Here is a 22916-nt window from a genome sequence, read left to right on the forward strand (position 1 = left end):
ACAATACTTTTAACTGTTACATTTGAAAGTGTCAACCTTGCAGCTGTGGAGTATATTAATACAAGTTAAAGCAGTGATTTCCATACCCAGCTAAAATGATGCAGTGTAGATATTGGTGATAATTTACTATAGTAAATTTTCACTCACAGTAGCTTATGGCAACCAATTAAATCTTTGTTTTCCTTGATCTTTCTGCAGATGGCTGAACAAAGCTAATCACTAATTGCTTTGTAGTGTAGGGTATGGTTCATAAAGTGTGTAACTAGGTGATGCATTTCATATATTCCACCTGCTTTTTATAGCAGCTTAGCAACATAGTGTACCCCTTTCCACTCTCCTCATCCATTCACCTATGTTCTTACTTTTCTTGTGTGGTTCCTTCTTCATGTCTCTATTCTACCGAGCTTTGATTATACTCGTCCTCATCCTACTTCTTTCCTTTTGCATTGTATACTCTCTGATTCCTGTTTCCTCATTACATTTCCCCCTCTCTAAACACCAGATGAGAGCTTGTCATTAGTCCAAGCAGCCTATCACATCACTGGTCAATAAAGCTTCACCCAGTGAATGGCATTGCTGGCTGCTCAACAGAAAGCAAGAAAATTATATATAATTTGTACTTATGTAAATCTGTTTTTTTTTTGAATAAATTCACTTGCACGCTTTCATTTGACCCTAAACCATAATTTAACAACAATCAAAGCTTGTGGGCCTTTAAGAACTAATCTCCATATGTAATAAAAAAAGGCACTAAGTTTGACAAGGAGCAGTAACCAATAGCAAACAATAAGATATTTGCTTTTAAACAGGGGACCAGTAAATGCTACCTGCTGATTAGTTGCTATAGGTTACTACTCCTGGGCAAACTTGGGGCACATTTACTTAGGGTCGAATATCGAGGGTTAATTAACCCTCAATATTCGACCGTCAAAATTAAATTTGTTCGAACGATCGAAGGATTAAATCCTTCGAATCGAACGAATCGAAGGATTTTAATCCATCGATCAAACGATTTTCCTTCGATCCTAAATTGGCTAGAAAGCCTATGGGGACCTTCCCCATAGGCTAACATTGATGCTCAGTAGGTTTTAGGTGGCGAAGTAGGTGGTCGAAGTTTTTTTTAAAGAGACAGTACTTCGACTATCGAATGGTCGAATGGTCGAATAGTCAAAGATTTTTAGTTTCGAATCGTTTGATTCGAAGTCGTAGTCGAAGGTCGAAGTAGCCAATTCGATGGTCGAAGTAACCAAAAAAATACTCTGAAATTCGAAGTATTTTTTATTCTATTCCTTCACTCGAGCTAAGTAGATGTGCCCCTTAGTGTCTGTTATAACATAACCCCTTAATAACAGTAATAACTATACAGAATAAATGATTTTATATATATATATATATATATATATATATATATATATATATATATATATATATATATATATATATATATATATATATATATATATTGGTTTCCACAGAATTGATTGGCAGACCTTGTTATGGAACATACCACATTTATGTCAATAAATAAACTTTACAGGAATTTCCAAAATAAAACTGATTATGTATACAGGACATTTTTGCATTAAAGCAAGAATCAAGTGTGTTCAAAGCAATCACAGGATGTAGAGTTTAAAGTTACCTATATAGAAAGAGAGGTCTTGAAAGTAGATCATCCTTGTGAATTTTTTAAAAGGGCACTTTGATTTTAAGTGGTAGTACTGAGTGAAAATATTTATAGTTCACTGTATAGTAAAACAAGGGTATAATTTTGAAGTACAATGTCATCTCTGTCATTTTTTATAGTATGTAAATAACATTTTGCTTTTTAAACATTTACAGGAATGGGATCAGTTATCCAGAAACCCATTAGGCTGTCTCTCATAGGCTCCATTTTATCCAAATAATCCAATTTTCCAAAAATGATTTCCTTTTTCTCTGTAATAATAAAATAGTGCCTTGAACTTGGTCCAAAATAAGTAATAATTAATCCTTACTGGAAGCAAAACCAGCCTATTGGGTTTATTTAATGTTTACATGATTTTCTAATAGACTTAAGGTATCAAGATCCCAATTATGGAAAATTATCCGGAAAACCCCAGGTCCCGAGCATTCTGAATAACAGGTCCCATACCTGTATTACGTATTTTTATGTGTGATACTGCCAATTTTTGGTAATGTTTGCACATCCTTGAGCATACAATGTAATAGATCATAGAACATATAATTTTAATATATCATTTAGACACCCCTATTATATTCAAAATTGTTTATATTTTACAAAAAAAAACTTTCTCTTTTTTATTTTAGAACCATAGAATTGGCTATTGGTTTTATCAGTAACTATTTAGCAGTCAGCAAATGACCAGATTTGAAAATGTAGTTTTAACCTAAGCCACAGCATGTTTGAATTAAAGGAGGAACCTCCGCTGCTGTGTTTCCCAGCATTTCCATGTTACTGTTATTGTTCCAGCAAATGCTGTCCATAAAAATGCAATTTTCCATTTCAGACTTCTTCTTTTGGGAGTTGCAGTTTTATCTCTGTATTCTGTTCATCTTTTATTGAAGACAGCAAAGGAAGGAGGTATGAAGGAAAGCAAGTTGTATTTTTAATCTTTTGTACATGATCATATTCTAACATGCTTGCACTTAGCCATATTCTAAAACATCTGATACAAGTTAAACTAAAACATATCAGTTTGGGTATTGCATGCTCCCAATAAGAACTTCCAGCATGTATATCATGCAGGTAAAAGACTGTTTCTTAGAATCACAGAATACCTCAGAAAATGTCATCTTCTGATAAACCTAGAAGCAATAGCAATCAATTAATATCTTCTTACAGCTCATAGCCCTGGAGTTATGAGGGAATAATTTAGCACTACTAAGGACTGGCAGAGAAAGTATATAGAAGTACCTGGGTGTTTGTGTGTGTCAGCAACTCAACTTTCAAGTGCAATGTGTAAAATTACATGTCCTACAAAGTGTTTCTCTATAAAGTCAATCAGACCAGTTATTCTTTCATGTTACTGTAACTGTCACGGTTCCCTAAATTTTCTAGGAACACTAGTAAAATATGGGTATGTACAAACCAATGCTGGGTTTTAGCTTTTTAATTGGTCTTGTTTACCTCATTACTTTGGTAAATAAAACCAAAGGCACAGAATTATTAAATATTAAACTGGAGAATCCAGAGGAATTGCCAGTAGATCAATATATACCCAGTTGTCAGCACATATGCTTTTGTATCTAACCCCCCGCCAAATCCTTAACCTGGAATGCAAATTACAGTGGAGGATTGACAATTTGAACACTTGTTTCACACTGTAACAAACTACTTTAGGTCATTTAATCGTTTGAAAGAAGATATGCTGACAGTTTACTGCCATTCTCCTTATTTTATCTGAAGTGAATGCTAAAAAGCCTGTACAAATGGAGAGAGACATGTGGTTTATCCCCATTGGCAGATAGTCTGTTTACTCTTTAATAAATACAACCCTAAAGGTGGCCATACACGGGCCGATAAAAGCTGCCGACAGACCAAGTCGGCAGCTTATTGGCCCGTGTATGGGGGCCCCCGACGGGCTTCCCCGATCGAGATCTGGCCGAAAGTCGGCCAGATCTCGATCGGATGGGGTTAAAAATCCCATCGGATCGCGGCCGCATCTGTTCGTTGATGCGGTCCCGCGATCCGACCGCCCGTTTGGCGAACGCTAGGATCCGATCGTTGGGCCCTAGGGCCCACGATCGGATCAGCCCGATATTGCCCACCTCAAGGTGGGCATATCGGAGGGAGATCCGCTCGTTTGGCGACATCGCCAAACGAGCGGATCTATCCGTGTATGGCCACCTTAAGATTGCGAGGTCCATACCCTCACATGAGGAACAGCAAAATGTTTTACTCATATGCCTTTGCAAACATTTCCCCACTAATACATTGATAGTTCTATCAGAAGTTGTATGACATCATTAAACTTTCACTGTGGTGTAGAATATCTTTATAATAACAAGACTGCTATTCAACAGACAATATAATGTTCATCATCATCACCTGACTATTGTCTTATCCTATTAAATAGGTTCACTAATTTATGAAAAATTAGGTGAAAAGGCCTTTGGGTGGCCAGGAAAAATTGCAGCCTTTTCATCAATCACAATGCAGAACATTGGAGGTAAGATAACATTGCTTTTATGAGCGTACATATTCACAGTATTTCATACATAAACATCTGGTTTCCTGTCTTAAACTGGAAATAATATTATCTTTATAAAGCTTTAACCAGATGTGGTGAGATAATGAGTCTTTAAATAGATCATTCAGCTTCTATTCTGAACTATCATGCTCCTCTATTCATCACAAAAGGAAATATTAATTCCTTTTGTGGTAAAATGTGCCTTCAATAACATGAACTCATGGGAAAGCTATGAATGCCTTTGATACTTTGACATCTTACAAAAGCCATTTTAGTATGGGTTCCATCAATTAAATGCATCTTAAAGCATTTCCCAAAGTAACACAGTTAATCCCAGTTCAATTGAATTTCTGTCTCAATGATGCCTTGTGCCTTTATGTGCTCACAGAACTCATCACCAATTTCAAATCTATTTCCGCTGCAATAAAAGAGCTACAGAATTCTTTAAACAGACTGAAACAAGATAACCTATGCATAGTGCTTTGATTTTATAGACTTAACTAAATGCTAATATTATGAGGTTTCCTACCACCCTAATTGTACTACTTTTCTGCTGCTTTTGTTACAAATCATTTTGCCAGTTCAGCACAGTGTGGGGGTGCCTCAAGGCTCTGTCCATCTTAAACTTTACTATATTGCTGCTCCTTACCTTTGGAATTTTATCAATGGATTTCTCCATAGGGAACACTCTCAACCAGAGAAACTCAGATCCTGCATTTTATGACAATAGAATTACCAATAGGAAATTGAGTTCCAGTGACCAAATCTTTATGCACTATCCCAGCTTAATTGTGTGTTCAGGCAGCTCTCCTGTTTCTAAAGGTGGCCAATTACGATCTTTCTTGGAAAAGATCTTTCCAAGAAAGATCGTTTGTTTCAATACACATGAGTAGAGCTGAATCGTCAGATATACATATAGAAACAATAGAATTCTTCCTTTATCTAACGATTCAGTACTAACAATGGGCGGTGTTTGGGTGCCTTCAAAGGCACCCGATCTACATTTTCCGTCCAGCCCGTTCGACGAGCCAAGCGATATCCAAGTCTTCTGCCGATATCGGTCGGCTCTTTTCCCACCATACACGCAATGAATATCATACTAAAATTTGTTTTGTACAATATTATCTGTGCACCTATGGCCACCTTAATGAATCAAATGCTGCTAAATGAAGGCTGTTCTACACTCAGACATTTGGGAGTTCTAGTGTGGCAATTGTTGAGTAGCTTTAAGTTTGATTCACTGGAGTACAAAATTGAATCCACTTCCCTGATCAGTGTAAAACAGGAATGTCCCACTCGGAACATATCTGTCATACTTTATTAGTGCCAACATATCCCCTCACTTTGTAAAAAACAAATGTCTTAGCTCTGTACCTTACATTCACAGGCTGACATTTCACTAGAGGTTCCTCTTGCTTGAGTGCAGCTTTCTATGCATATTTTTACCATATTTGTTCGCATATGGTATAGGTCATAAAAAAAAGTAGTAGTTGGATGTTGTAAAATTAGTCAATTTCTTGCATGGTGGGAAAGGATTTCTCGTCACTCATTATTTATTTGTTTTCCAGCAATGTCCAGCTATTTATTTATTGTAAAGTATGAACTCCCTGAAGTCATTCGAACCTTTATGAAACTTGAGGAAGCTTCTGGGTGTGTATTCATTTTTAGAATTGACTTCAAAAGTATACACAAATGTAACATTTGCAATATATATTATAACATACTAAAGTTGTATAGACGTTGACTAATGGTGATATTTGTCTCTTTTTTAGGGAGTGGTACCTAAATGGGAACTACCTTGTCATATTAGTGTCTGTTGGGATTATCCTTCCGCTATCACTTCTAAAGAATTTAGGTAATTTTCTTTAAATTAAGGTGCAGCATATAACAGGTAACCTTAGTGCTAAGATAGTCTTTTGTGCTCCTGATTACAGTAGGGTGTAGCCACTTTGGTTTAAGCCAGTGTTTTCTTAACCACATTCTATGGATAACTATATTAAGTCAATGCTTGCCAGCCTTATTATAATTACTATTTTCTATTTTAAGAATAAACTTTATAGTATTGAAAATAATAATTGGGCTCTATCCAAACAACAAGTGGGCCCATTTTGGGGTTCCCATCTATAGGTTAAGGATCCCTGGTTTAACCCATTAAAGTATACCAAGCACAATTACAGGAAAAATGTAAGTAAGCTTAGCTTGAGTACATCCACAACATAAAACAGATGCCATTATACAGGTATGGGACCTATTATCTGAAAACCTTTTATCCAGAAAGCTCCAAATTACGGAAAGGACATCTCCCATAGACTCAATTTTATCCAAATAATCCAAATCTTTAAAAATGATTTACTTTTTCTCTGTAATAATAAACCAGTACCCTGTACTTGATGCAAACTAAGATTGGAAGCAAAACCAGCTTATTTCCACCTTCCACCTTATTAAAAAACAAAACCAGCTTATTGGGTTTATTTAATGTTTACATGACTTTCTAGTAGATTTAAGGTATGAAGATCCAAATTAGGGAACCAAATTAGTGGTCCGTTATCTGGAAAACCCCAGGTCCGAGCATTCTGGATAACAGGTCCTACACCTGTACTAATATCGCATGCTAGTTTGGATTGGCCTCCATCTTAATAGTACTGCAGCCATAAAAATGGTGGCACAAACAAAAGGACACTTTTGATATTTTGTTTCCTTTGATATGTTCTCTTTATGTAAGCTTTACTGCTTTGCTTAGATCATCAGTTTGTAGCAAACTGTTCATTCTGCTCTATATAATATTTAAATGCATAGAAACCTGTTGCTGGTCCTTTAATGATAATCATAATATAAATGAAATAATGAAATTTGAAGTTAGTATCTATATTATGACACATTATGATGAAATGATTATGGCAGAACTTAATAAAGAAAATGAAATGTTATTGTAAAAGAATGGTATATCGTTATGATATTATCCATTGAAAAATAAGGCATTTAGCACAAAACCTTTAATTTTCATTATGCCTTTTGTAATACAACACAATTATCTTGTCTCCAGGTTACCTTGGTTATACAAGTGGATTTTCCCTAACTTGCATGGTGTTTTTCGTATCTGTGGTAAGAAATGTTTTTAAGCATGCTGTTACAAGGGACATAAGGAACAGAAAATCCCTGTTCTTAATGGCTGTCATGGGACCTAAAGGGGGCAATTTGGCACACCTTTGTGCTGTCGCACTTCTTCTGGGGCAATGGCAAAGACCTTTAATATTTCTAAAATCTGTTATACTGAACTAATTTATCAATACTTGAATTAGAGTTTTTACTGCCATTCAAGGGTTTTTCACTGAAAATGATGAGAAGTATGTGATTTTGCTGAGTTTGAGTACACATTTTTAGATTTGAGGTTTTTTTTAAAAAAAAAGCACACGCTCAAGTTTGTTGAGTTTTGTTGAGTTTTTGTTTTTTTGATTAAAACAAACTTGAAATTTCACAAGTTTGAATTTTGATACATATCTCTCTCCCCAATCCATTGATAAAATATCTTGGAAAGACACACAGTTCTACAGAAGAGCACAAGCAACCTAACTGACAAGGTTAATCATTTATCTTAAAATATCATTAACTCATACAGTACAGTATGTTAGTTAAAAAGGCCAAGTGGTCAGGGTCTTTCTGACGCCAGTTTTACAAGGGCAATTATTTGTACATCAGGGAATATGTGTCCTTGGAAGGCTACTTGTACACACAATGCAGTCGATTTTTACAATACATTAATGGTACAAACAGGCTCAAACATTACAATACATAAATGCAAAAATATACCCAGTTACAAAGATTACTTGCCATGAGTTTAGAACTTTTGAATGTGGCCAGTTCTATGGCTTTCGATTAGCCTTTCATAGTGTGGATTTTGGCAAGCAAATGTGCATTCTAGAAAATTGTGTGTGACAGGGGCCTAAGAGACACAAAAAGAAGGAGTTCCTGCCTACTGTATTTGAACAGTGAAGTTGATGTGACCATTAAAAACCTTCCCTAATGACTGAAGGCAGTGATCTCCAATCAGTGGCTCGTGAGTAACATGTTGTTTAATACCTCCTTTGATGTTGCTACTAGCAGCCTCAAAGTAGGTGCACGATTTTAAATTCCATTCTTAGAGGCAAGTTTCGGAGGCATTAAGACAAAGTATATTGCAATATTGAATATTTAACTTATACTACGCAACACTAGTACTTGACAATATTAAATATAACTTACTAAACTGACTATTTTTTTCTAGGTAATTTATAAAAAAACTCAAATACCTTGCCCTTTGCCACTTTTGGGTCATAATCCTGGAAACATGACAAGCAACCATACTTATTACATGTATCCAATTATGATAGAGAATAACACTGTTGCGTCTGGAGTCAATTTTATGCTGGAAGATACAAAAGGACAGCAAACAGGAAATGAAGGCCATGAAGTGCCTAAGCACAGTAGTGACATAGAATATGAAGTCCACAATGAGAACAAGTGCCAACCGAAGTATTTTGTGTTTAATTCACAGGTGGGTAATATTTCAGAGCCTTAACATGAAAATATAAAGTATGAGATTGAAAAATACAGATATATTATTGCTATACTAAGTTTACAGTCTGCACGCCTACAGTCCATTTTAACTAAAGAGATACTAATGTGTAAAACAAGTCTTAATTGTAAATCCTAGTATTTTGCTGCAGACTGAAGCAGTACCCAAAAACTATTTGGTTGGGTAGTTATGTTTCCAAACAATGTTGGTTTTCCCAAATACACAGTAAATTCACCACTTTAATGGCTGGGCAAATATGAGCAAGGCCCATTTAGCATAGGGAGAAGAACAATCTGTAAGAAACAAAATCCACCTTAAATAAGCAGTCTCCAAACATTCAGTAAATATATTCATGAATTAACAAGTAAATATTATCTGAAGTTGTTCTAGCAAACAAAGCATTGCATGTTTTGTGCCCCCATCTGGTACTGAAACCTACAATTCCATCTGCAGTAAACTAAAATGTTGTTGAGCCCTGGGCCTTTTCTGCAGTTATATGTGAAATGCCTGCCTTGCCGCTTTATAGCTCACCACTCTGTTTCTTTAAAATGACACATAGACCTAAGAAGTGCTACGACAGACATTTCACATACTGTATATGCAGTACTGGGGCACCTTTTTTATCATTCTATTTTATGGGCTTCATCCTTTAAATATTAAGGGTTTCAAATGCATTTTTGTGATCTGGTTGTGTTTATAATCACTTTGAATAGGTGTTCTGTTACTTTGCATAGTTATGTTGCAAAGAGACAATGGGTCATATTTGTCAAAAAGAGAAACAGAACTTGCCACATGTTACAGAGACAAACTCCATCACTCTATATTCACTTGTATGGGGTTTTTATTTAAAAGTAGGTGAAAGTGAGAATTCACCATTTCATAAATATACCCTTCAAATCCTAAATGAATTAATAGAGAACAGTGGAATTTCCCTTATGCTGATCATTCACCCAACTACAAGCAGAAGTAGATCTGTCAGTGTGTGGGTACCATAAGACTGTTCTAACTAAACTCTTGTGTCTTTCAGACTGCCTATGCCATCCCTATTTTGGCCTTTGCTTTTGTGTGTCATCCTGAAGTCTTACCAATTTACAGTGAACTCAAAAGGTATGGTTAGTTAATTTACCTGTCTAGAAATGCTACTGATATCTACACATCAAATATTAGATATATTTTGTATTTTTACTGATTTGCTCATTATAGTGCCTTCCAAATTGAAATTCAATGTAGAAATCTATATTACATGAATTTACTGATTTTTATGGAAAATACATTTTGAACTGACATTTCTAAATATGTATACGGTGTACAGTGGCGTAACAAGATAGGTAGGTCCCCCGATATAAAATCTTTGGAGGGCCCAGCGCTAGCATCAGTCCCTACCCAGACCTCCTTTTACCCACCCAAATGGCTTTGTCCCCCTCCCATAGAGGAAGCAGATCCTGTGGTCCAGGCCTGCCCTCAGCTGTTGGGCCTTCTACCTCTATTGTTACGCCACTGACAGTTACATAGTTACATAGTTAAATTGGGTTGAAAAAAGACAAAGTCCATCAAGTTCAACCCCTTCAAATGAAAACCCAGCATCCATACACACACCCTCCCTACTTCCTCCCTACTTCCTCCCTACTTTTAAATAAATTCTATCTACCCATACCTATACTAACTATAGAGCTTAGTATCACAATAGCCTTTGATATTATGTCTGTCCAAAAAATCATCCAAGCCATTCTTAAAGGCATTAACTGAATCAGCCATCACAACATCACCCGTCAGTGCATTCCACAACTTCACTGTCCTGACTGTGAAGAACCCTCTTCGTTGCTTCAAATGAAAGTTTGTACAGTGTACAAGGAAAGATATTAAATTCTTGCATATTCATGTTCATGCTTGTTTCATGAAACTCTTTCTCTCAGCTGGGCCCTCATAGTAGTATTGGAGGAAAAGGTAGCCATATTTTTATGCACAAACTTCACAATTCTTTATAGTAAATTTGGCATCAGTGGTTCCTAAAACAATAACTTGAATTGTGTTGCTGAACATATTCTCAGAAAGGGAATGCATGTAAAACACTACACATTTCTCCTTCATGCAAGCACAAATCAATAAAATCAGTCTTTGTATGTGCAGTACTCACATACACCAGGTTCTAGCCCCAGTGAACAGACTCTGACAGTATCAATGTGAATGTGTGCTACTCTGGGACTATGTCCAGTCTATGTAGTAAGAAGCTACCACCCCACTAATCCTCACTAGATCATATAATTGCTACTTACCCTACACCTATATCTTAATCCTAGTGGCACTTTAACAGGAGTAAGTCTCACAATATTTAGTCCTCATTCACAGGTTCTCTCTCCACATCTTTCCTACCAACTAGCCCTACTAAAAACCGGCCAGGTGGCAACCCTAGCCATGTCATGATAAATGTCATATATAAGTAATGTTATGTTCAGAATGAATTTGCAAAAAAAAAAAAAAAAAAAAAAATACTAATTGCATTGGATGATTGCTTATTTTGTTTTCAGGCGTTCACGAAAGGTTATGCAGAATATTGCCAATGTATCCATCGCTGGCATGTTGATAATGTATCTCTTTGCAGCCCTCTTTGGTTATCTAACATTTATTGGTAAGCCAAGTTTTACTCTGCACCCTAATACTTAAGTAAATTAAACAATTGAAAATATATGCAAAATATTTAAGCAAATTTTTTGTCTTTCCTGAACATTGTCCAATACTCTAGTAGCTGCTAAAATACAATGTTTGCATTAGGAATTCATTTAAATAAAGTAATATTTTTAAATGTATTTGCATGCTAAATAATTGCCTACCCAATCTTGGGCCTCAGGCATCCCACTATATTATTTATCATCCCCCTCATCCAGGTTTAGCTGCATCCTGCTGGAGAAATTGTCAGCTCTTCTCCACTGCTATTGTCCAATCTCTTCTTCGCTCATTTAAAGGGGTTGTTGTGTAGGGAGTGATATGCTGAGTCAATTTTTAATTTTTTTTATTTGTGATAGTTTTTTTTTAGTTATTAAGATTTTATTCACAAACTCTCCAGACTGCTATTTCAGCACTCTGGTTGCTATGGTCCAGATTACCCTAGCAACCATACACTGATTTGAATATGAGACTGAAATATGAATATGAGAAGATCAGAATAGAAAGATGAGTAATAAAAAGTAGCAATACATACCTGTAAATTGTGTTTTTACAAGTTATTACTTGTATGGGTGATAGTATTTCTTCTTTTATTTCTTGGCAATTAAATAACTGTATGCTCGTCCTTTAAGGCTAGGATTCCAGACATGTTGTTGAGCATATGGTTTGCCTAGCTTATTACAAGCATCCACTGATCAATTTTATCCTGTTGTTATTTCCACCTGACATGTAAGATGATCACTGGAAAAAGACTGTAACTCCTTGAACATGGCTCATTACCGTTACAGTCACAATTACAAGATTTCTATTATACCAAGAATTTTAAGCATCTATGTTAACATTTACATAATAATAAATGGCAAAATCAGTTTTTACTTTAGTTTGTTTTTGTATTTAAAATGACTTTAAAAAATATTAAATTACATTCGTACTTTTGGCAAACTACTCCCCTGTTGTGAACTGTATTGATTAGGAGACTGGGCCTTGTTTCATGCATGGTCTGTTTGTGGGGCTAAGCCCTCTCCAGAAGAAGACATTGCTATCCAAACACTCTATAATCTCTGTCTTGCTGATCATTGTTGAGCCATGCCAGAAAAAAAGGCCAAACCTTTAACTGAGAATACACTCACAGAGGAAAGGCAGGCAGGCAAGCAGGCAAATCAAATTGGAAGAAATTACTAATTTTTAAAGCCATGAATCTTCCTCCCTCTAAGAGTTAAGAATACATTTTTTGCTCCTCCTATCACCTTTATTTGTTTTATGTTAACTGTGCCATTTGCTATCAAGTTAATGGTTATAATCTCTCCACTTGCAGGAGAAGTCAATGATGAATTGCTTCATACTTACATAAAAGTGTATAGATTCGACACCCTTCTGCTGTGTGTTCGCTTAGCAGTTCTTGTAGCAGTAACCTTGACAGTTCCTATTGTTCTTTTCCCGGTAAGTATATTGTTCTTTCCCCAGTAAGTATTTTAAATCAGTAAACTTTTACTTAACAAGTATCCACAAGTGCCAACATATGCTATAGTGCTGCAAAATTAAAGGACACGCATCAAACATATAGCCCAAAACAAAAGATAAATAGGGTGCTGCTTAGATGATGAAACAATTTAGTGAGAAATACACACAAACAGCTTCTTACCTATTTTGTACATTTGTACCTCGGTGTAACAGTGTGGCATTTAGGAAAAAGTTTTGTAAGTATTCATGATATAGCTAACTTATTTTCCATCTGTGCAGCTCAACTTTCCAGTCTACTATATTCTAGACCAATAACTAATCAATAAAGAAAAGGTTTTTTTTTTTTCAAAACTCCAATTCAAGGTTTCTACTGCTCCAGTCCAACATTTTTTTCTGACAAGCCCTATGGCAACAGACACCTGATGTACTTTGTGATAAATTAACTGCATGCACATCCATTAAGTACATTGTGCAATCACCCTGCAACCCTGCAGGCTCTGCCCTTAGCTTACTAGGCTCAACACTTCTCATATGATGAATTAGTTGTGAAATAAAGGGCTAAAGAGCGTTCTTATATAGAGCCACTAAAGCCCTGATTTAAGCAGCTGATGGCTGTATTACCTTTCACATATATACATATAGTCCTGAGGTCACCAGAGTTAAAGTCTTGTCAACAGAAATTCAGAGCACCGATACAAATGATCAGCCCCCCAAAAAAATCTAAAGTAAAAATATTTTTACAATCTGAAAATAGCTTTAAGGACTTACAACATATATTCTAGATGAATTATAGTATCAAAAATCTGTGATATTGCTATTTATTTTACACACAGTGCAGAATTTTTTCCCCTAGAATTCCAAGTAACAGTAGTAGTAGCAGTAGTAGTAGTAGTAGGTGCTATGTACAGTAGTGTGTGCAATTTTCCAATCATGGGCAAGTTCTATTATTGTTTTGCTGGTGTCTATAATGGTGCAAGTTAAGGACATTTGCAAAAGATAGTCTATAGTGCACAACTGTGTTCCTACCATGTGAGGGGTGGCAAGTTATAAATCCATAGGCATCATAATTCCTTAGCAACAAGCATGACTGCCAGTCGATACAAGGAGCAAAAGAGCCCTGTACTTACCTGTTCAAGGTCAAGGCTATATAGTAGCTCATTTATATAAATTGATAAATTAAGGGTTGTGCGGGCATTGACACAAGTTTCATTTTATCAGTACTCATTATAGCAAAGAATTTTCTGCCATTTATTTGCTGCAAAAAAACATTGCTCTTAAACTAGAGATCCCTAACCAGTGGCTCGTGAGCAATACGTTGCTCACCAACCCCTTGGATGTTGTTTTCACATCCGAATGTTGCTCATGGGTAAAAAGGTTTGGGGACCCCTTCCTTAAACTGATCAAAATGTTGTGTCATTGCTGAATGTAACTCTCTGGTAAATTATTTAGCTCTTGTTATCACATGAAAATGCCTTGGAGGTATTTTTGCACTTTAACACGGGCAATAAAACAACCCCTGTGCCACTACCCTTATACAGTTCCTATAAATGAAATACTGTATAGCCACAGAGGCTGCCAATCAATCTCCAAAAGGGTTGTAAGAGTTTTGGTAATTTTAATGCCTACCCTTAAGTGTGTCATTGCCATTAGAGTTATTGAAGCAAACCCACAATTCTTACCATTGCAGAATAATAATGCATAAATGCTTACAAAACCTATGCCTTTTTATGGGTGCTTGACCCACAGATTTGCTGCCAAAGTCCACCTATCAGAACTCTGTGTGCATACTAGAAGTAGTAACAGGTAGATGAGAGGTTTGACTACAGTTGTTCAAAATGTGTGCCATTAGTAGAAGTCCCCATGGTAAACAAATATAAATAGGAGGAGATTAAAACAACCCCTATGGTAAATTTAAATTTGTGCTTGATAAATTGCCCTTACACACATTTTTTAAGACATTTGTGAAGCTAGGGAAATTGTGAGGGTTTGATGCTATTTCCCTCATTAATCACTAATGTGTGCAAAGTGCCTTACAAATCATAATCAGAGACCAGACTTCCAGTCTTATAAACAGAGAGTGAGGGTCTCGGACGCGAAACCTAGAATGATACCCTTCAATGAAGGCTATACTGCTCAAATAAATTGTATGAATGACAATACAATTGGTACTCCAGGAGTGGAATATCGCTAGCAGTTGTGATGTATAAATAATTTTCTGCATTTTCTGATTCATATTAATGTAAACATTGATTTGTACTGATTTGGCAAATCCCCAAAGATTTCCAATACAATAACATTAAAATGCTCTTTCTTTGGGACTTACCAAATCAAGTGGAGGTTTGTTTAGTGCTTCTAATGCTCAAAGCAGTTGACAGGGGAGTTTCTCAGCAGGGCTGGTCCTATCACATGTGGGGCCCAATTGGGACCATGTTGGCGGGGCCCCTAGACAAAGTGTTGCTGGCTACTGACACACCAAGTATTTAGGAAAATAAGGGCATACAGGCACAAAATAGAAAGGCAAGGGGCAGACAAGGTAACATAATAGGGGCACACAGGGTAAGAGAGAGAGGGAGGAAATAGGAGAGTGGACTGGGCCAATTAGTTTGGGGCTGGGCCGATTCAGCTTGGGAGCAGGCTTGGTTGGATTGGGGGCAGGCAGGGCCTATCAAGGTTGGAGGAAAGCTGGGCCTATGAGAGTTGGGGGCAGGCTAGACCTATGGATTTGGGGATGGGCTGGACTCTCAAAGTTGGGGGCAGGCCAGGCAGCATCATGTGCTGAGGGAAATATTATCTGTGCTGCCCTGTGGTGCGGGGCCCCCAGAGGTGCGGGGCCCAATTGGGCCCAATTGGTCCAATTGGCCTAAGGCCGGCCCTGTTTCTCAGCCCCTTGCAATCTGAGGTACCAGTAAAATGCAACTTCCACTTACCACCCCATGACCTTTTTGACCAGTCATTACAAATATGTCTAAATCCTCAATGATGTCTCATATCTAAACAACTAACAAACATATGTAATAAAAGGCACTAAGTTTGCTACTAATTATTTTTTTGTTTTGAAACAGGTGACCAGTAAGTAACTTAGTAACATGGTAGCATAGTAACATAGTAAAATAGGTTGAAAAAAGACACATGTCCATCAAGTTCAACCTTTTAACTTTTTTAAATTGCCAGTTATGATGTTACTATGTTAATCGAAGCCACCTACTGATTGGTTGCTGTGGGTTAATGCACCTGGGCAAACATAGGGGGTGATGTAATGGTCTTAAGTTTGCTACTTGTCTAGTAACCCATGGCAACCAATCAGCAGTTTGCTTTTACTGATCAGCTTCTATGGGTTACTAGATGTGTACAAACCTAAGTCTTTTTAACACATTGTCATTTATCTAGCAACCCCATAGGCATACCCCATACATTATTTGCTTTCACATGGCAACCAGCAAATTTTATACAATAGCCAGAAAACTTGTTGTAGCAGGAGGAGGGCCAGTCCTTGCATGAGGTGAGTTCCTTGCCTCAGGCAGGAGAGAGCAAATATTCATTCTGTGTGGGTTACGTGTGCTCAGGTGCGCTCCGCCAATGAGGCGAGCTGAGGCGCTCGCCTCAGGCGGCAGCGCCAGATGAGTTTCCAGGGGCGGCAAAAAGCCGCTCCTGTCACTTTAAAGAGCCGAATTTCCGGTTTTGAAACCGGAAATTCGGCTTTACTAGTGCGAGAGAGCGCAGTTGCGCTCTCCGCACTAGTGTTTCTGCGAGGGGAGGGGCGGCATTTAAGGAGCCGCCTCAGGCGGCGTCTTCATTAGAATCGGCGCTGCGTGTGCTCTTACAGAGTGCCTGTAACTTTAAGAGATCTCCTGATTATTGCTCATATCAGCAAAGGACACCACTATAGCAACATATTCAAAATTTGATTTGCTGATACTATGTTCAGAAACATGAATCTTCGTTTTTTTGCATACACTCAGGTTTTTTGCAACTCAGGTATTCCAGTAAATTACAGTCATTCCATGTTAGAACATGTTTAACCTGTCTCACTAGGTAAAAAACGTACCCAGTCAGCCAATGACCTAAAAGAGAATGGCCTCCAGCTAATTTTCCAAATTTTCATGAACTCTCAGAAGAGATGCTTCTTTTAACACTTAACTGACCTGTGATCTTTAACAACTACAGTTTCACAAAGAAGATTAAAATGCAGAGGCATTGTGAAAAATAATGGAGCCTCACATTTAAAAAAAATATTCTAAAAAATTCATTGTAGTTCATTATATGGCATGTTATCTGGAAAGCTCTGAATTACTGGAAGGTAATCAATTTTGAAACATATTACCTTTTTCTCTATAATAATAAAACAGTACCTTGAACTTGATGCAAACTAAGATGCATTTACTCCTTATTGGAGGTAAACCCATTCTAGTGGCTTTATTTGTGTTTAAATAATTTTTTAGCATGGAGATCCAAATTATGGAAAGACCACTTTTCTGGAAAGCTCAAGGCCCTGAGCATTGTGGATAACAGGTCTTATACCTGTATTTGAACATATCAAACCAGCTGGATATACTGTTAGAAACAGGAGAGGTTGTCTTAAAAAACAGGAAACAGGTGGCTGCACTCTTTCTGATATTAGGAACTCAGTGTCTGTGCCCAGGACCTGACAGGGGGAGTGTAAAAGTGATTTTGAAGGATGATTTATAAGCTTGCAATTTAGCCAAATATAACACTTAAAAGTCATTTAGCAAAAACACACCGGCACTGCAAAAACCTATTTTATAAGCAGCATTCTTTGGTGACAAATCCCAAGTATCACCACTGTCTTGTTTTATTGACACATCATGTTAGACATAGTTCATCTTCATTATTTCGAATATGTCTAACAATTTCTACAGTACCTTTTTATACATTCCTTTCTGTTACATTTTATATCAAGAATGTGAATTAAAAAATGTCAGTGTTCAAAACCAACTAAGCCAGCACAATCCCACCTGTATAAACTGAAATGACACTAGCACTTCAACCTCCTGAGAATATAATTATTAGCCCGTGCAATTAAGAGACCTTCAAATTACCTGATGAAAGCGAATTCAAAGGGCAATGCAAATTTGCACTTATCCTTGTGTCTGGTTTTAATTTTCTTTATCAAATTCACTTTCATTCAGCAGCAAACACACCAGTAGCTATATAGCAACAGCACAAGACAGCAAGTGACTGGTACAGGTCAATAATTACAGTCATTATGATTAGAAATGAAGCTTGTGCTGCAGGCACTGTGCACTTATGACGGCCCTTATCTGCTAATAACGGCGTGCAATTGCGACCTTTTACCTACTTTTTCACGATTGGCAGAGCAGTGCTTCCTCAGGGAAACATCTCCGTTTTGCCATGGACAGCATGTTCACTACCTGAAACCAGGCAACGGGAGAATGTTTATAATGTTTTAGGTATTTTTCATTTAGCCTACATTTATTTCATGTTTTTTTTTTAACCATTTACCTCATATTCTGCTTCTATCCACACTGCAGTTTACAGGGGCCATCTAACCCAAAAACAGTTTACTTTGCACAATAAGTATATACGAAAATGTAATTCTATCCTATTTTAAAGTTAGTTATAAATAAACATTGCTATTGAAAGCAGTATCTGACCATTTGTATTATCTGTATTTCTGGTTCTGACCACATAAGCCAGCTATATCTGAAAACAAACAATGGCTTCAAAAGCATTTACAAATAAGTTTAAAACCACTGGAAAGCTGTACTGAATATATAAAGACATATATATGTACTAAATATGTACTGTATATTGTAAAATTACATTTTCTTTCATTGTGGTAATTGGTTGGCAGGGTCACTGACGAGATACTAAAAAAAATCCGCTGCAAGGATACATTTTTTTTATTAAATTTATTTCTATAGCTTTTGTTTTTATAGAGGCCTTCTTCTAAATTTCTTCAATCTAACACCCAGACTGCTGTATGGTTGCTAGGGTAATACTACCCATATATATATATATATATATATATATATATATATATACATATATATATATATGTATAAAGAATTATTCCTTGGGCTAGGTCAGATTTTTGGCCAGGTGAATACGCTGCTGTATTGCTCTGCAGGGGGCCATGATGGCAGCTTTTATGGGCCTGTGTATGGCCACTTTTAGGGTGATAACATTTTATCGCAATTACAACAGTATTTTACATGTAGCTATTTCCATTCATCTGGGTGAAAATGTATTTTAGGGTCCCATAAGCCATCACCCAAAGTGGGACTCTAGCAACCAGAAAGAGCTGAAAAAAAAGGCAGGTTGCAGTTTTTTAGAGTGATTAAATATAATATGTTAAATGTAGCGTATATTGCAAAGTTCAACTAAACAAATAAAAATCAGTCTTCATTCTCAGCTCGGTGTATTAAAATATGGCCCCATATGCTAAACCAGTTTATTCAGATGTAATTCCAGGGTGATAAGTTCATGTCTGTGTTATGGGGAATATCAGTCAACCAGACTTTCCTATACACAATTTCATACAGGAAAGTATGTTTGAATAGGCTTGCAGGGACCTCACACGTAACTGATGGCAACAAGTTTAGTCAAAAACCACCAGTTGAACAACTACTCCAAGTGTGGCCAACTTTCGCCTGTATCTGTATTGTGATTTAGTGCAAACTGACTGAAAATATCATGCCAACCATGAGAATATCATGCCAAAGCCATAGACAGCATATTTGCATAGCACTCCCCACAATTTCTATAAATTCTGTATTCCCTAGTTATGTATGAATACAATGGCTATTAAACAGATATTAAAATCTTTAATGTAAAGAAGGTCTTATCTGTATGTATTTACCATTTTTTACAAGTACTTTATTATAATAATATTGAGGAATTCCTGTAAAGATTTATAAATCATCCCTATAGAGTGTTATGCATTCCCATGGACATAGATAAGTTTATTTAATATTTACCCACATACATTTCAGTGATATTATTTGATAGAATATCCATGGTCAACATCTGCGAAAGGATCATTAGAAGCCATTTCTTAAATATTTCCCAACTGCAAGGGTACATTTAATTGAACCCAATATTTTTCTGTTTTAAATCTATATGATGTAATTATCTAAAGGGCAATTCACCCACCGCACTAAAAACCATTACATTGTGGGCATTGGAGCATTTTCTTTGTGGGAAGAAGGGTAACATAATTTTATCTAAACACTTCAGCTATATTTAGGAATCTATACAGCAGGTTGTTATAGGGTTGTAGTTGCCCTTTAGATTGTGAATGCTGAGATTGTTGTTCCACTATATGAAATGGGATATTTACCGTTCTTATATTTTGTCCTATGCTTTTGCTATTACTATTACTTTTGCTATTACTATTACTTTTGCTATTACTATTACTTTTGCATTTGTTACAATTTATATTGGATTCATCTCTTATGGTATTATGCTTGGTTTGCTTTACAGATCCGCTCATCAGTCATCACAATGTTATTTCCTGGGAAGCCCTTCAGTTTATTAAGGCATTTCTTGATTGCATTAGTAATACTGGCTTTCAACAACACACTCGTAATATTTGTGCCAACCATTAAAGATATCTTTGGATTCATTGGTAGGTTATTAGAATTTAGTTGGCTCCTGATAAAACTGATCATAAAATGCATGAATGTGATAGTATTATTATATTTTTATATAGTGAAACATATTCTGCAATGCTTATACATACAATGATTACACATTATTCACATTAATCCCTGCCCCAGTGGAGTTTACAATCTAAGCAGGGGACCCAGCAATCTGAGACTTTGTACTTGGGATCCCCCACACAGTCTGCTGTATGATAGTTATGCCACTATCTAAACCCATGATTGTGGTAAAACCATTAAATATTTCTTCTTCTGCTCTTCTACAATCTGTTGTATGGATGCTATGTTGTGTACTGATGCAGGGATATAAAAAGGCCTTAGAATATTGTAACAAAATACTGCATGTAACAGAACTATACAGTAAGTGACAATCATTTTTTTCCCCTGTTTCCTTAATAGGTGCTTCAGCTGCAACAATGCTAATCTTTATTCTTCCAGCTGCTTTTTACCTGAGAATAGTGAAAAAGGAATCACTCCGCTCACCTCAGAAAATTGGGGTAAGTTTTAAATTGTCACATACTATTAACTATGCATTATACTAATCAAATATTGAGTTAGAAAAGGGCTTTTATTTCTGGGCAAATCATGAGCAGTAGGCAATTTGAATATAATTTTCAGAGTGCTTAAAACTGAATGTGGTCAAATATGGTGAACAAGGTATGAGGAAACTTGGGTTTTGTTTTGTTTTAAAGCACTGCCAGTGTGGTTAAGTAGTGGGCAGGGGGCCCTGTTCAGCTGTACTTAAAAAATCATCTGGCTTCTGTTACATGATTTCAAAAGTCAGAATAACCAGGGCAGAGAATAGAAAGATATAGAAAAATGCTGTTTCCAATAGCAGCTACATTTACCAAAAACTTTAATACCATTGAAAATGTGTAATTGATGTATATTGGAAAGTTGCTTAAAATGACATTGTTTTTATTACTGGGGGTTTACAACCCATTTAAGTTCTCCAATGGTATAAAAAGTAGTATTGTGGTATCTGTGTAAATTAAAGGGTATATACTTCCTAGAAAACTTTCTGGGGGGGGTTCTGCTCATGTTGGTGCAGCTTTAAAGGGTGATTGGGGGCACATTGCAGTACCAAAAGTGATACACATACAGTATATTATACAATATATAAATTGATATCTTCCTGCACCAGTTACTTTACCAAAACTATTCCATATATTATAGTTTTTTTCTAAGTTGTAACACACATTTACAAAAAAAAGAACATCAAAAACTATTTTTCCCAAGATTGCCCCTGCAGTGCTGTCCACCAATAGTCAAGATTTATTTTTCATGACACTCAAAAGTATTTAAAACTTGTAAGCATTCTTTGGGCTATTGTTTACAAACTGAGTGGGCATTGTATCTAAGAAGAAATTATTTCATTGCATAGCTATCCTACATCTACAGAGACAATCCTCCAATGTCTACAGGAGAGGGCGCTTAACTCATTCTTATTATTTAAAATGGGAAGAAAATTGGTCACCCTGTTTGAAATCAAATTGCCTAACTAATTGTTATACAGTGCTCTGGAATTCGTTATGTAGCAAACTATTAGGGCTTATTCACAAGGGCATTTAAAGGAGAAGGAAAGGCTTTGTGCATGTGGGGGGTGCCAAATGTAAGCACCCTAAGGGATTGTATTAACTTACCTGAAACCCCGGGCCAGTGCTCCTACCAGCAGAAAACTGCACCGGCCCAGGGTTATACCAGTGAACATGCGCAGTTTAAAGAAACAGCTGATTTTTTAAAAGTTCGGCTTCTCGTTGTACTGCACATGCGTAGCCACGCAAAGTATCGTAAGACGGAAGAGGATCGTGGTGCTCACTGGTATCACCCCGGACTGGTGCAGATTTCTGCTGATAGGAGCACCGGCCCGGGGTTTCAGGTAAGTAAATACAATCACTCGGGGGTGCCTCACATTTGGCACCCCCAAATGCATGAAGCCTTTCCTTCTCCTTTAATATCAGAAAAATGGCTTGCACCTGAAAATCTGCAATCCAGAGCTGCTTTATTTCTTCATAAAAGGTTCCTTAATAAAGCAGCATGCACTTACCAGCATCATGTTTCTAGGGGGAGATATAGGATGCCCTCATATATTTGAACTTCCATTTAATATTTTTGTATTTTGTGAAAATATCTATTTTATACATTCTAGTCAACAGCAGAGGGCAGTAATTTTCCACCTTTCAGGATGCTGCAAGCTATGAACCACTGCAATGAATACATTAGATTTTGCACAAACTTCTCAAATTCAGTTTTAAAGGTCAAAGAAATTAATTGCCATTCTTTATATAACTAAAGGGTCTGTAAACCAAAAATAAAGTACCTGGGAAATTTACAGTCATACTGTTAGAACTACATAAACTGGTGTGCTTTATCAATAAAATAAATAGTGCCAATGTAACTATAGTACCC

At 36.6% G+C, this 22916-nt stretch overlaps 1 protein-coding gene across 2 annotated transcripts in view; it reads left to right on the plus strand.

Moving 5' to 3' along the window:
• slc38a4.L (solute carrier family 38 member 4 L homeolog) overlaps positions 1-22916 on the plus strand; it is a 44272-nt gene that overhangs the window by 17878 nt on the left and 3478 nt on the right. For both annotated transcript variants that reach the window (XM_018252513.2, XM_018252514.2), the window contains 11 exons: positions 2508-2581; positions 4077-4169; positions 5759-5840; positions 5963-6045; positions 7234-7292; positions 8452-8721; positions 9770-9849; positions 11268-11368; positions 12719-12843; positions 20329-20473; positions 20907-21004. In XM_018252513.2, coding sequence (XP_018108002.1) covers positions 2508-2581; positions 4077-4169; positions 5759-5840; positions 5963-6045; positions 7234-7292; positions 8452-8721; positions 9770-9849; positions 11268-11368; positions 12719-12843; positions 20329-20473; positions 20907-21004 — 1210 coding nt within the window. The remainder of the gene's footprint in view (positions 1-2507; positions 2582-4076; positions 4170-5758; positions 5841-5962; positions 6046-7233; positions 7293-8451; positions 8722-9769; positions 9850-11267; positions 11369-12718; positions 12844-20328; positions 20474-20906; positions 21005-22916) is intronic.

This window comes from Xenopus laevis, chromosome 3L (assembly GCF_017654675.1).
Source record: "Xenopus laevis strain J_2021 chromosome 3L, Xenopus_laevis_v10.1, whole genome shotgun sequence".
In the NCBI taxonomy this organism is placed as follows: domain Eukaryota; kingdom Metazoa; phylum Chordata; class Amphibia; order Anura; family Pipidae; genus Xenopus; species Xenopus laevis.